This window comes from Pinus tabuliformis, chromosome 3_1 (genome assembly GCF_031772625.1).
Source record: "Pinus tabuliformis cultivar Carrire ecotype Pingquan chromosome 3_1, CPIR1, whole genome shotgun sequence".
In the NCBI taxonomy this organism is placed as follows: domain Eukaryota; kingdom Viridiplantae; phylum Streptophyta; class Pinopsida; order Pinales; family Pinaceae; genus Pinus; species Pinus tabuliformis.
The window spans coordinates 105,381,617-105,395,444 of record NC_142301.1 but is presented as its reverse complement, the minus strand read 5'-3'; the positions used below and the strand labels follow the sequence as shown (position 1 = coordinate 105,395,444).

General features: G+C 35.7%; 2 protein-coding genes across 2 annotated transcripts; both read right to left on the bottom strand.

Moving 5' to 3' along the window:
- Window positions 1-10,573: 10,573 nt before the first annotated feature.
- On the bottom strand, window positions 10,574-11,788 carry LOC149185982 (sulfite exporter TauE/SafE family protein 4-like). The gene is made up of 4 exons (XM_089412528.1): window positions 11,552-11,788; window positions 11,364-11,457; window positions 11,121-11,261; window positions 10,574-11,003 (listed from the first exon to the last, which is right to left on the bottom strand). Exons 1-4 carry the CDS (start codon window positions 11,708-11,710, stop codon window positions 10,921-10,923), a joined length of 477 nt encoding a protein of 158 aa, XP_089268654.1. The 5' UTR covers window positions 11,711-11,788; the 3' UTR covers window positions 10,574-10,920.
- Window positions 11,789-11,848: 60 nt separating this feature from the next.
- On the bottom strand, window positions 11,849-13,278 carry LOC149185981 (sulfite exporter TauE/SafE family protein 4-like). Its single transcript, XM_089409196.1, has 7 exons — window positions 13,248-13,278; window positions 12,844-13,044; window positions 12,666-12,727; window positions 12,505-12,541; window positions 12,362-12,411; window positions 12,122-12,208; window positions 11,849-11,944 (listed from the first exon to the last, which is right to left on the bottom strand). The coding sequence occupies exons 1-7, from the start codon at window positions 13,276-13,278 to the stop codon at window positions 11,849-11,851; spliced, it is 564 nt and encodes a 187-aa protein (XP_089265322.1).
- Between the last annotated feature and the right edge of the window lie 550 nt (window positions 13,279-13,828).

Here is a 13,828-nt window from a genome sequence, read left to right as displayed (position 1 = left end):
TCGTGGTTGGGGTTTCTAGATTTGTCAAACCCTTGGCCGTAAGTTAGGAAGGGTTTGGTGACTGCGGCAACGCTGTTAGGTTGTGCTGAGATGAACTGTTCTATGTAACTTTAATGCTGAGATAATATGTTGTAAAACTAAGTGGAAAGGAAACTCATTCACTGTCGGTGTTGTTTGCTTACCTGGTGACTGTGTTTGTCTGATATGAACCTGCAATGGGTGTTGATCGGTTCCACCTCTTGTATGCTTGCTTTCTTACTCTGCCAGTTCGTAGCTTGTCGAGTACTGTAATGGACTTTTGTATATGCAAATAAAAGTAAATTATTGACACAGCATTTTATATACAGTCTTTTGTTCCTGAGGACGCATATAAGAATTATTTGTTTAACTGTGCACTGTAAAAATGAAGGAAATGTATCTTTATTTCTATTACTCTTTTGTTTGCTCCACTGCTGAACCCCCCTGGGTTTGCTTGCTCGCATTTTTGTACATTGTTTCTATGCAGTTAGATAACTGCTGGCAGTTGTTCAATTTCAGTTTGGCAGTTATTACAGACGTGACTTTTCTTGATGGTTAACTAGTTTACTTGGTCTGTTCTTTACAATAGTAAATTATTGTTAAGTGGCTAATGACTCTAACCAATATTATCATTCCTAGTTAGAACTTATTACAATACTTGAGACATACTAGACAGAAACTAAAATAACAACAGATAATAATAAAACTAACCGAAGAAAAAAAAAAAAAAAAACAAACAAACATAAGAACGAGAACGAGACAGACTTGCTGTCCGTTCTGTGAGCTATTTCTCGTCTCCTGTCCTTTTCAAAAACCTTGTCTGCCTTCTCTCTGACTTCACCCTGTTGACCAGATGCTCTGCATCAAGTCACTCCACTTTTATTTTATTTTATTTTTCACTTTACCATTTTATTCCTGAAAAGTCACACGTTAACCTTTCTCCTCATGACAAAGTCACGCGGCAGCAGGTGGCCTTCTTCTTAACGCTGTGCTCATTGGCCACTCCACGTAGCACACAAGTCTTAGCTCCTCGGCCACTCCACACAGCATGCAAGTCTCAACTCGTCGGCCACCCCAAGCAGCATGCAAGTCTCAGCTCCTTGCTCCCATTTCAGATTTCAACACAACTTTCAATGCGGATTTCGGATTCATTCGCACAGAATCCACACTGCGACAACTTCAACGCTAAGGCTCAACACTGCAGCTACTCAATAGCTCCACGATTGATACAAAAAAACTCCTACACGGTGGCTCAACGGCTTAACAACTACACATGACTCTTCCGTGGTGGTTCAATACCGCTTTCTCACACATTGGCCGCACGCTCTCAAATGTCTTCACAATGTTCCACAAATTTTCAGACTATGCTCCTAGCTTTTATCAGCTTTACAACGTTCCACTAATTTTAAAAATTACAATTTTATCAATTTTTTTGGCCATGCCTCCGATACCAAATGAAAAAACACACTAGGAAAAAAACAAATAACAAAAGTAAAATCATTTAACTATAATGTACATAGGCTCACTAAATTTTCATTATTCATAACATATATTTATATATGAGGAGAGGTCTGCCATCTTCTATAATCTTATTCATTTTTTATATTCTCTCAACTATCACTTCATAAATCTTTCATCAATCATTCCACAAATCTCTCATTAATGATTTCACTAATCTCTCCATAAATTTCTCACTCAAAATAACGACTTAATAATTTCAAATGCATCATTATTCCATCAAATCTTTTGCGATTTCCATATCTAGAATAAAATTTGAATACTAAAATTCTTCATGTCAAATTTAGAGGAAAATGGAGTTTTCACATCTTAGATGATTTCTTGTTATTTCTATATCACTCACATACAAGCCCAAATAAATAAGATGATCACCAACTATTTAGAAATATATACAATAATCTGCTTTGCTCCTTGTGAATCGAAGTCCCAACATGCAAGTATCAAATATTTGATACCGCCTCCTTAGTGATTTATTTAATCCATACATAGGCTTTTTCACTTAGCATATCAACTCTTTCTTTCCCTTCCTTGCAAAGCCTTCTGGCTTCTTCATGTAGATTTCTTTTTTTAAATCCTTAGGTAGGAATGTTGTTTTCAACTCCTTTTATACTTCAAAATCAAAGACAACAACTACAAGTAAAGGTATCCAATAGAAGTTAACTTGGAAACAAAAGAAAAAAATCTCAATAAAGTCAATTCCTTCTACTTGGGAATAAGCATTTATTACTAACCAAGCTTTGTATTTCTCCACTTTGCCATCCACATTCAACTTCTCCTAGAACACCCATTTGCTACCAATGATCTTTCTTTTAGCTCACAACTCCATTAGAACTAAAGCCTCATTCTTTTCTAAGACTTCCATTTCTTGAACCATGTACTTTTTCCAGAGTTTTCCATCTTACATCCACTACCTCCCTAACAATTCTAGTATCATCACAAGTAATAAACCAAAAAAATAAAAATGAATGAAAATCAGGTTGTTTATACTTTTTTGAAATGATCTCCTCAATACCAAAGTGTGTAGTTCTTGTTTTTATTCTTGTTATTTTGTAGAGTTTGATTCATCATATTTCAATTGATTCATCATCTTGTTTGACATCTTTAATTTCTCTAAATAACATATCTAGCCTATACACAATATTCATAGTTTACGGATTCCAAAGCTTATAATTTTTCATACCATCTTTATATATAAAAAAAGATATGATTTTCAACTTTTTTATCTAGCTTATTCCTAAATTGCTAAAAGTGAAATTTGTACCAAAAATCGTGAAAAACATATACAAAAAACCACCCATTTCTTTTATGGGTAGCATAAGGGACGCTGCAAGCCCCTCTAATGAACCCCTCGTTCTGCTTGGTGCAACAAATTGTACATGCAATTAATCATGCAAAGAATATAGCGCATACCCAATATGTAGGGATCACCCACTCAATCTCTCACATCCCTAACAAAGCTCTTTGGAACTAAAGACTCAAATAAAATAATCAAACATTAAACAAGGTTAGGTGTAAAGAAACCCAATAAATAACAACTCCACCTATTCCTACCAAAGATAACGTAGAGTAGATCCCTTCATATAGCCTACAATGAGTATGGCAGAAATCAAAGGAGTTTCCAATCATGCTAGTGTATTAAACTTCCTATAATGGTTGGAAGAAGCGAGGGAGAAAGTTCTTAAATGGAAATCCATTGTAGAAACAAGGAGAGATGCAAAAAAACAAAGATACCTAAATTTCTTTCATGTAGCGTGAACTAATTATTTATGACCTTCAAAAGAAATCTCAAATTCTTAAAATACAACCTATAGAAATCCTAAAACAACTAGAAAATGAGAATTGACACTAAGAGCGAAGCTAGAGAGATATTGGGGAGAAATTGAGAGTTGAGTTGAGACAATGGTTGTTTTAGAGAGCCCTATCACTAGAACAGAAAAACATACAAAGGAGATGTGTTCATGTAGACCTCAAACAAGGACTTTCACCATGTATATGAGAGAGAAGTGGCATAGGTTTTATTGAATAACATTGCCAAGTATCTCCCTTCCAATGGACAATCAAAGATATTTCATTAAGATTACCATTAGTGTTATAGGAAGGAATTTGATGTCTGAATTTATTTATACAATTATATAATGCCTCATCATTTTAGAGGGTCTCCCTATCCTTATGTGGGAGATGCTTAATTAAAAGCCTCCTTCTCATTAGTATAAAGTGAAGAGAATAGGACCACAAATGCCCAAACATATAGGGAAGAAGAGCTCGACGTTAATATATGGATCAAGGATGAAACCAATAAGATTGAGGATATGCTAAAATGATGCAGGAGCATTCAGGCCTAGTCAGCAATGTGATAGTATGGTCACATGTTGTGACTAGCAAGGGGTTGAAAGAAAATAATTTAATTAAATTATTTGTTTAAATATGTGAAAATGTTTATTTATTGAGAAGAAGGTATAGGTGGCTGAGTGATTCTCCTTGTATGGAGATCAGGCCAAATAGTTGGATTTATTTGGCTAGAATAAAGTATGAGAGATTTTAAAAGCTTTATTTAGTGTTAGTTTAGAAAAGAGTGGGATTGAAGAGATTTTTTAGGAGAGGTTGAGAGATTTCTGGTTCAGAATCAGAATTGATTCATGAAACCATGTATTTGTATCAATTGTGTTTTTCTTATATAATGGGAGATTGTGAGGGAGAGAAGGTGAGAGTGTGTAACAGTGTTCTTTCCTTGGAGCAGTTTGCCAAGGCGAGGCTCTGTTTTGTTTTCCTGAACGTTATGAATGCAATTATGTTGTGTGTAAATCGAATGACAATTTGTATAGATCTATGTGATGGAAATGCATTGGGTTGATTGAAGCGCCGAGCATATTGTGTAAAGTAGAACGCTGGAAATATTTTACATTCGATTTTGATACAGTAGGATTTGGGGTTGCTGGAGGAATTTTGTAAAAGTTGCTGGAGGAGAAAGGGCGCCTCGGGATTCATAAGCCTGTGTGTAAATATGCTGTTATATTTGATAAATATGTGTATAAACTGTGTGTAATTACCTTGGTCTACCGTTCACACTCAATAAGGGCGCAACGGATATATGCGGGGTTTATAAAATCGCTGGCAGCGTAATGACTGTTCTTTATATGTTCTCATATTACTGATTGAATACATGTATGCGTGCGGGGTCGATTTCTTTGATCCTGGTTTGTGTTAGAGTCAACACATGTGGAAAGGGAACGCGTGGTTCTGTTCTGGAACAGAGATACGCCGTCTTAGCTCAGTTGTATGTTAATTCGTTGGAAGTCGAACTGTGGAGAAAAGCCGAGGAGCGCTTGCGTATGGAGGGGATGTATGACGGTGGGTCGGTAGAGCTGTTATGAACAGCAGAACTGTAATTCGTGGATTCAAAATGATGATGCGTGGACAGTAAAACATTGCTTTAAACCTGTGATTCATACGGAGGGCGCATCCAATTGCAGGCGATTGTCAAGCGTGAGTCAAAGATACAATCGCGTGGATAATTCTGCGTTTATTAAAAGGTTGTGTGTTCAGACGGTGGGGGATTTATCATTAGATTAATTGTGTGGATATATATATAAACCTGCAGTGGCGCAATTGATCGCAGTTTAAGTTATATACGGTGTGCATGAATTCCCGCCTGGCTGCTGACTGTACACATGGTTATTAATAAGGAGTTTGGATGGATTTAATTTGTCTAGTATTAGCATTGACTCTTTTCCCTGGGAATCATGCGATTCAAAGTTGTATTCTTCGCAGTCTGGAGATTATTGAAGTGGCGGTAAGGAAAGGTGCTTGCAGCGACAGGATCCTGGTTGGCAGGTACTCTGCTTGCAGAGAAATCTGGGCATGCGTTTGAGTTTTATAGGAAAAGCTATTGACATTGAAGCCAGGAGCATTCATGTATTATCTGTGTGGAATAGCGTTGGAGTTCTTATGGTTTTGGATTGAATAAAGGTAGCTGTGCGTCAATGAATGTGTGGACAGCGCATGTATGTGGTTCATATGCACAGAGCTGTAGACATGGGATTGTTGAAGAACTTAAGGTTAAATAAAAGCGTTTATATGATGTTTGATGGTTTTATAATCATGAAGATGTGGGAATTTGCTTGGGTATAAGAATAGTTTTGATTCGATCAACAGTGGGAATACCTTTTCATATACACGGTTCATAGATGAAGATCCTGGTGATTGCAGGGTAGAGCTGGGAATTTCCCTGCGTCAATTTTTGGTATCAGAGCTTGGCTCTGGTAAATTGAAGAATGTTTGTTTTCTGAATGAAGACAGAAGGTTTTGTTGAAGAGCTGGAATTGCTCTGGGAAAGGATTCAAGTTTTTTTTTTTTTTTATTTAGTTAATCGCATGTGGTGAATGAATGTCAGATTGTGAAACTGATAAAGGTGACAGCATCAGAAAAAGTGAATACTGCAGCAATATAAATCATGGGAAGCCATGAGAGAAAGAACCAGATGCGTTCTTAAAAGCAGAAGTGGCAGTGAACCTGAAGATTCCAACCAGAGATTGGACAGAGAGGACAATTGAAGTGTCTTCGAAAGAGAGAGTGAGAGATTACAGAAGCCTAGAGGGAGCAAAGGTGTTGCTCAGGAGAAGATTCCAGACAGGGGATCGTGCTTACCAAAAGACTGAGTGAGGAGAGCTTAGTGAGGTAAGATTGCAGTAAGGAGGACTTACTGTTGCAGAGGCTTGATGCAGAGGTGCGAGGAGCTCATGGAAAGAGAGGAGCAGGAAATGACTACAGATAGTCATAGCAGAAGTTCACAAGGGAGCCACAGCAGAAAGGAAGATGCCAAAGCAAATGGCATGAGAATGAGTCAAGAAAAGTTTGACCGAGAGAAAGCTGAGATAGATTTCCAGATTGGAATATTGATGAGGATGTTGCAGGAAAGTGTTTGGACCATGAAGAAAAGAGTAAAGTGGCCAAGGCTACGAGAAAGGAGAAATCAGCAAATAAAGTCAGAGCTAGTAGAAGAATTGAGAAAGATTGAGCAGATATTGAGTGCTCAAGAGGAATCAGAGAAACTCCGAGAAGCAGAGGTAGAATTGGAAGTTTCCATTTGCAGACCAGAACAGGGTGAGATGTTAGGGAAAGAAGATAATGAGAGGTCAGCTGAAGATCTCATGGAACAATTTGAAGATATATTGGCAAAGGAAGGCAATGAGGCAATGAAGCCTTGTGATTTTGATTCTTATAGTTTGTGTATGTTTGCAGGATATGCGGAGGATGATGGACAGTTTGATGAAACTGTCACAAACAGGAATGAAGCTCTTGAGGTAAAGTATGATGAAGAATCTCTTTTAGAGGAAGAGGGCGTTGATCTATTGCAACAGAAGGAGTTCATAGATGAAATCTTGTTTGGTGTGAAACAGTCAGATGAGGTTGATATAGACCAGAAGTCTAATGACAATTCCATAGTGGGACCACAAGAAGGTAAACCAATGAATTTGTTTAATGGAATTAATGAAAGATGCTTGCAATATGATGATGTAGAAAAAAGGTCAACTCAAGAGGATTGTCAGGAAAAGAATAAAGCTGAGAATGGAAATTGTGATGAATTGATGGAGAGATTTTACAAGGAAATAGAATTCTTGGAAAAATTACTCAAGGAACCTAAAGGAGAAACGAAGCTTATAGAACCTGATGGAGGAAAAGGTGTGGAAGACAGCATTAATAAATATGATGCTGAAATCAGAGAAATTGAACAGCATAATGAAAGTGATGACCAGTTACAAAGTAAAGTTTGGGATACTGGATGGACAGCAGAAGAAACACATGACCAGGAGGTCATGGAAACTTTCAACTTTGGGAGTCTGATGCAGGAGCATTCAGGCCTAGTCAGCAATGTGATAGTATGGTCACATGTTGTGACTAGCAAGGGGTTGAAAGAAAATAATTTAATTAAATTATTTGTTTAAATACGTGAAAATGTTTATTTATTGAGAAGAAGGTATAGGTGGCTGAGTGATTCTCCTTGTATGGAGATCAGGCCAAATAGTTGATTTATTTGGCTAGAATAAAGTATGAGAGATTTTAAAAGCTTTATTTAGTGTTAGTTTAGAAAAGAGTGGGATTGAAGAGATTTTTTAGGAGAGGTTGAGAGATTTCTGGTTCAGAATCAGAATTGATTCATGAAACTATGTATTTGTATCAATTGTGTTTTCTTATATAATGGGAGATTGAGAGGGAGAGAGGGAGAGAGTGTGAAAGTGTGTAATAGTGTTCTTTCCTTTGGAGCAGTTTGCCAAGGCGAGGCTCTGTTTTGTTTGAACGTTATGAATGCAATTATGTTGTGTGTAAATCGAATGACAATTTGTATAGATCTATGTGATGGAAATGCATTGGGTTGATTGAAGCGCAGAACATATTGTGTAAAGTAGAACGCTGGAAATATTTTACATTCGATTTTGATACAGTAGGATTTGGGGTTGCTGGAGGAATTTTGTAAAAGTTGCTGGAGGAGAAAGGGCGCCTCGGGATTCATAAGCCTGTGTGTAAATATGCTGTTATATTTGATAAATATGTGTATAAACTGTGTGTAATTACCTTGGTCTACTGTTCACACTCAATAAGGGCGCAACGGATATATGCGGGGTTTATAAAATCGCTGGCAGCGTAATGACTGTTCTTTATATGTTCTCATATTACTAATTGAATACATGTATGCGTGCGGGGTCGATTTCTTTGATCCTGGTTTGTGTTAGAGTCAACACATGTGGAAAGGGAACGCGTGGTTCTGTTCTGGAACAGAGATACGCCGTCTTAGCTCAGCTGTATGTTAATTCGTTGGAAGTCGAACTGTGGAGAAAAGCCGAGGAGCGCTTCCGTACGGAGGGGATGTATGACGGTGGGTCGGTAGAGCTGTTATGAACAGCAGAACTGTAATTCGTGGATTCAAAATGATGATGCGTGGACAGTAAAACATTGCTTTAAACATGTGATTCATACGGAGGGCGCATCCAATTGCAGGCGATTGTCAAGCGTGAGTCAAAGATACAATCGCGTGGATAATTCTGTGTTTATTAAAAGGTTGTGTGTTCAGACGGTGGGGGATTTATCATTAGATTAATTGTGTGGATATATATATATAAACCTGCAGTGGCGCAATTGATCGCAGTTTAAGTTATATACGGTGTGCATGAATTCCCGCCTGGCTGCTGACTGTACACATGGTTATTAATAAGGAGTTTGGATGGATTTAATTTGTCTAGTATTAGCATTGACTCTTTTCCCTGGGAATCATGCGATTCAAAGTTGTATTCTTCGCAGTCTGGAGATTATTGAAGTGGCGGTAAGGAAAGGTGCTTGCAGCGAAAGGATCCTGGTTGGCAGGTACTCTGCTTGCAGAGAAATCTGGGCATGCGTTTGAGTTTTATAGGAAAAGCTATTGACATTGAAGCCATGAGCATTCATGTATTATCTGCGTGGAATAGCGTTGGAGTTCTTATGGTTTTGGATTGAATAAAGGTAGTTGCGCGTCAATGAATGTGTGGACAGCGCATGTATGTGGTTCATATGCACAGAGCTGTAGACATGGGATTGTTGAAGAACTTAAGGTTAAATAAAAGCGTTTATATGATGTTTGATGGTTTTATAATCATGAAGATGTGGGAATTTGCTTGGGTATAAGAATAGTTTTGATTCGGTCAACAGTGGGAATACCTTTTCATATACACGGTTCATAGATGAAGATCCTGGTGATTGCAGGGTAGAGCTGGGAATTTCCCTGCGTCATAAAATGCCATGCAAAATTAACTTCAAACATGGAGTTAATCCCCTTTTTAATAGAGAAGTAGAAAGAGGCTATTATCCAATACCAAGCCACAATGAAAAATTTAGGAGCCAAGGTTTTATAGTTATGCCAAAGTAGGTGGGAGGGGCTAATCCTTACTTTAGAGAGGAAAAATATCATTTCTAACAAGGATCAAATCCTACCCCTTTCAAATCTCAACTATTTGTGAAGACCTTTATGAAAATGAAGCTTGGTTGTGAGGGAAGGTGGGGGGAAGAGTGTATCATTCTAGATTTTAAAGGAAAACTTGAAATAATATTTGCTTGGGGTCTAAGAGAGTCTACAAATAATCAAGTTTATGCTTATGCACTCCCTTAGGATCTTCCCTTAGTAATTGATTGGGAACAGAGATCTTGATTGCCATAGGCGACTTAATCATAATTATCAAACTAATTCTCTCAAAATCTCCCTCTTATAGTAACAATATTACTTCTTCCATTATATCTTTCTCTTGAAAGGAAGTCAATAATTCCCAAAAAAATCTCATTGTATCATATCGTCTAAGAATGCAATCATCAAACATAAACATTAACCAATGAAACAACTAATTTAAAAGTCGAATGACTAAAAACACAATTTGTTTCATCAACCAATTCCTTAACATTCATATTTGATATACATATCAAAGATTATGAAGAATCAATTGTTCATGCACATACCAAACATATCATTATTCTCATTACATTTGAGAGCGCAGGAAAAATATATGAATCCATTTTCTTGTAAAGATGACCATTTTATTATAAGTTGTTTTGATTTATTGAGTAGGCTATTTAAAGGCACAAGTACTAAAGAATTAATAAGTTGCGTGTTGTTTTCATATGGCCACATTGTGTGTTAATATGTAACTTCTTGTTTCTTTAACATGTGTTTGTTGCACGCTTTGATTTTTTAAAATGTTCCTTTGAAAGAAGTTCTTTAATGTTTTAATGTGATATAGTGATAGAAGAAAATATAGTAGTAAGGGAATTTCAAAAAATTATTGTATTTTTTTTATCTCACAATTTGTTACAATTAAACCCTTGTACACTTTCAAAAAAATATTTTAAGATTCTTTATATGATGATTGACATATAATAATTGAGATTTACTAATAGATGAACATTGCAGCAAATAAAAATCCAACTTTATAACTCAATTAAATGTCTAAATTGTATAGTAATTGAATATTGCTTAAAAGAGAATCACTACATTTGATAGTTGACAACCATAATATATGAATCAATTTTAATATTATTTGTAGTCATCATTAAAAAATATCTATGATCTAGTCAACGAGGAGTTGACTAGCATTCCATATAAGTAATGGGATGCCAACTAGCTTTACTGAAAATTTAAGATGTCAACACTAACTATTGGATTTCCTTAATGGACCATCATTATACAACCTCGCTGAAGATAAATTAGACGATGTCTCTAATACTTCTTTTTAACTTACACGTTTCCTTGATAAACCGCTCTAATCGAACCTAGGCAAAGATAAATTGGGGAATGTCCCTAATATTTCTTAACTTGCATATCTTTTTAGGAATGCATATACTTCATTTTTTGAAGTATGAGAAGTCTTACTAGGATTCTTGACAAAGGTTGAAAAAGCCCATGTACTCCTTCTCGTGGATCATATGAATACTTCTCTCAATTCCAACAGCCCCTAAAGAATTTAGAGTGCATTATAAGTGAGTACTTTTAACTTCTACACAAACAAGTAATCCAAATAAATTATCAACTAAAGCCATCCATGATGAAGTGAAAAGATTATCTTTCTCACCCATTGTTATTGCACTAATAAAAATCACCCCAGAGAGAATGAAGACGATGATCGAAGCTCTTCCAAGTATTGTAACGAGCTTTCGAAGGATGCATTGTCCCCAAAATCCAGCTAAAATAGATATACTCATAAGATATAAAGCTACAAAAATAACAAACAAGTTAATTGACAAAGTTTCACACACTTGTTGCATAGTAAAATGATAAAGTGGACACTTGAAAGGGACAAGTTGTATATACATACCATAGGGAAGTGGAAATCTATTCAAAAAATAGAATTCCACCACTGACAATGAGGAGGAAAACATCATCACGAATGTTGCAGTGGCACTTGCAACCTACAAATCATATTACAAGAATTAGTTACGCTATGCATGTGCAGAGTTACATGTGCTGAAATGTAGTAATAAATCGTAAGTGAAAGAGTTTCACCTGTGGAATTACACCAATTTCAAGAAGTAGAGGTCCTAAGATGAATCCACCACCAGATCCAAGTAAACCTCCAACAATGCCACCCACAATTCCACAAGTTGCACATAAAACCAACACCGTTGCTCCCCACTCAACAGAAGCCTCACAAACATTATCCATGTCTCCACATTGTCTCTTGCTCTTGCTACTCTTGTATAGAAATATTGCTTCATAGATGCAAACACCAAATGCCACTGGAATATGTATGACAACTTAGTTTTAGTCAAAAGTATATGCTATAATTGTTATTAGATCACCTTATCTTTGTTGGGATAAATATTTTAGTCTTCTACAAACACTTACCTGCAATGCATTCACTATCCAATACTCCACACCACAAACCATTGAACCATTCTGTTGTAAGAAAATAAATAAATTAGATTAAATATCTGATTTTCTTTTGGACCAAAAATAAACGAGATCTTAATCAACATCTCAGTTTTCATAATTTAATAAAAAAGGATAAAATATCAATGTTCTATATTGTGAGAAGCACAAAAAATTATGTAAAATAAAAACAAATCCACTAACCTTAAATATTTGGAGAATTAAAAAAGAAATCCATACAACCATGAGAATTGAAAGTCCTTTCCATCTAATGTTGAAACATATTGTTTCCTATTCATGGGCCAACGAAAACACTTTGTCACATCATTCACATCAAATAACATTTCTATATCAATGACAAGAAAAATAAAAGCAAAATACAACCCAAAAATGTTATTGACTAATTATAACCTAAGAATATAAAAGAAGAAATGCCAAACTCACCAGTGTTCCATTTCCGTCTTGATCACTTGGAATTGCCTCATAATCCACATCTGAAGACCAATACTAGCACAAACTTAGAATATATAATCATGCTACACATACTTCCAATTAATAACTAACATTGGCATATTGAAAAATATTACCTTGGGTAGCTAGTATGGGAGTGGCCTCCTCCTCATTCTAGGAAGAAGAAAAAAAAAGGAAAAAAATTAAAATGTCTAATTTGATAGAATTTTCTAATCATACTAATAAGCTAAATAATCACAAAAATCAATGATGAAATCCTCATATCATTGAATATTACCTTAATCTTTGTCTCTTTCTTCCACATTTCTATACCCTTAAAGAAGGACCTAGATGAAGTCCCTATCACAACAATAAAACAATAGATAAGATAATAAATAATAAAATTTGTCTTATGCATGAAATATTATTACCCCATATCATTAAATAGGAAAACATCTATGTTTTTAGGGCATTACCAATGAAAAGGACAATGATAAGAGTTGTTATCAACCAATATGGAAATATCACACTTAGAGTCACTCCAGCTGTAATACCCATCATTAACATGGGTTGGAAAAAAAGTGCAAGATCATAGTCGATAATTGGTACATCTCTTGCAGGATGCCTAACTCTTAAATTGTACCACACTGATGAAGTTGATGCACCCATTATCATACCTGCAATAAGAAAACAATAAGTAAACATTTAGCAAGTGTTACACCTACACCATGTGATGGTATTAAGAGTTTTATAAAGTAGCACATTTTCTCCTCAAACTAGGGTTAAATTTATAATAGCCCTCTTAACATTTTCACAGAGATAATAAAAAATCAACACAAATTTTACATGGTAAAAAAATGTTAAAACACACTTTTCATACCGAACAACAAATTCCATGTAACTTGAATCATTAGTAACTTGGGTCCCTCTTTAAAGGATGACTGGATCAGGTTGAGCTTCAATGGGACAATTAGAGATCACATATATTTGGTGGGAGTTGGAAATTTCTTAAGAAATTAAGAAGGTAGGATTCTCTATGTCTACTGCAAATTTATTTTGAAGGAAACTAATAATCATGCCTAGGCATAAACCTTATATGCAAGGATTGAATTATACCCTTGAGAACGACTTCCATTTTGTAGAAATTGAAGGGGATTATAAGCTTTGACATTTTTCCAAGTGAATCCTTTTAAAGCAATTGATTCATCAATGATAATATATCCTAGATTGATCAAGATAAGGTCAAGATGAACATTTTTGTGTTATACACTAAGAGGACCACTAATATAACTATAGATTGGATAATGAATAGATCCATTAATAAAAAGTGAAACATTGTAACATAAAAGATTGGTAAATTCATTAGGGAGACTCAAGGATTGGTGGTTGAGTTGCTAAAACATGCATAATGACACCTTCCTTAATACCCCTACCTCAAACCTTGGTAAAATGGAAATCAAG

Coding starts and splice junctions, on each gene's coding strand:
- LOC149185982 (XM_089412528.1), bottom strand. CDS start 11,710: ATGGATAATGTTTGTGAGGCTTCTGTTGAGTGGGGAGCAACGGTGTTG. Junction 11,458..11,551: donor AAATTGGTGTAATTCCACAG/GTGAAACTCTTT, acceptor TATGATTTGTAG/GTTGCAAGTGCCACTGCAAC. Junction 11,262..11,363: donor TAGATTTCCACTTCCCTATG/GTATGTATATAC, acceptor TTATTTTTGTAG/CTTTATATCTTATGAGTATA.
- LOC149185981 (XM_089409196.1), bottom strand. CDS start 13,278: ATGATTCAAGTTACATGGAATTTGTTGTTCG. Junction 12,412..12,504: donor TCCCATACTAGCTACCCAAG/GTAATATTTTTC, acceptor ATTGGTCTTCAG/ATGTGGATTATGAGGCAATT. Junction 11,945..12,121: donor TAATTCTCCAAATATTTAAG/GTTAGTGGATTT, acceptor TTCTTACAACAG/AATGGTTCAATGGTTTGTGG.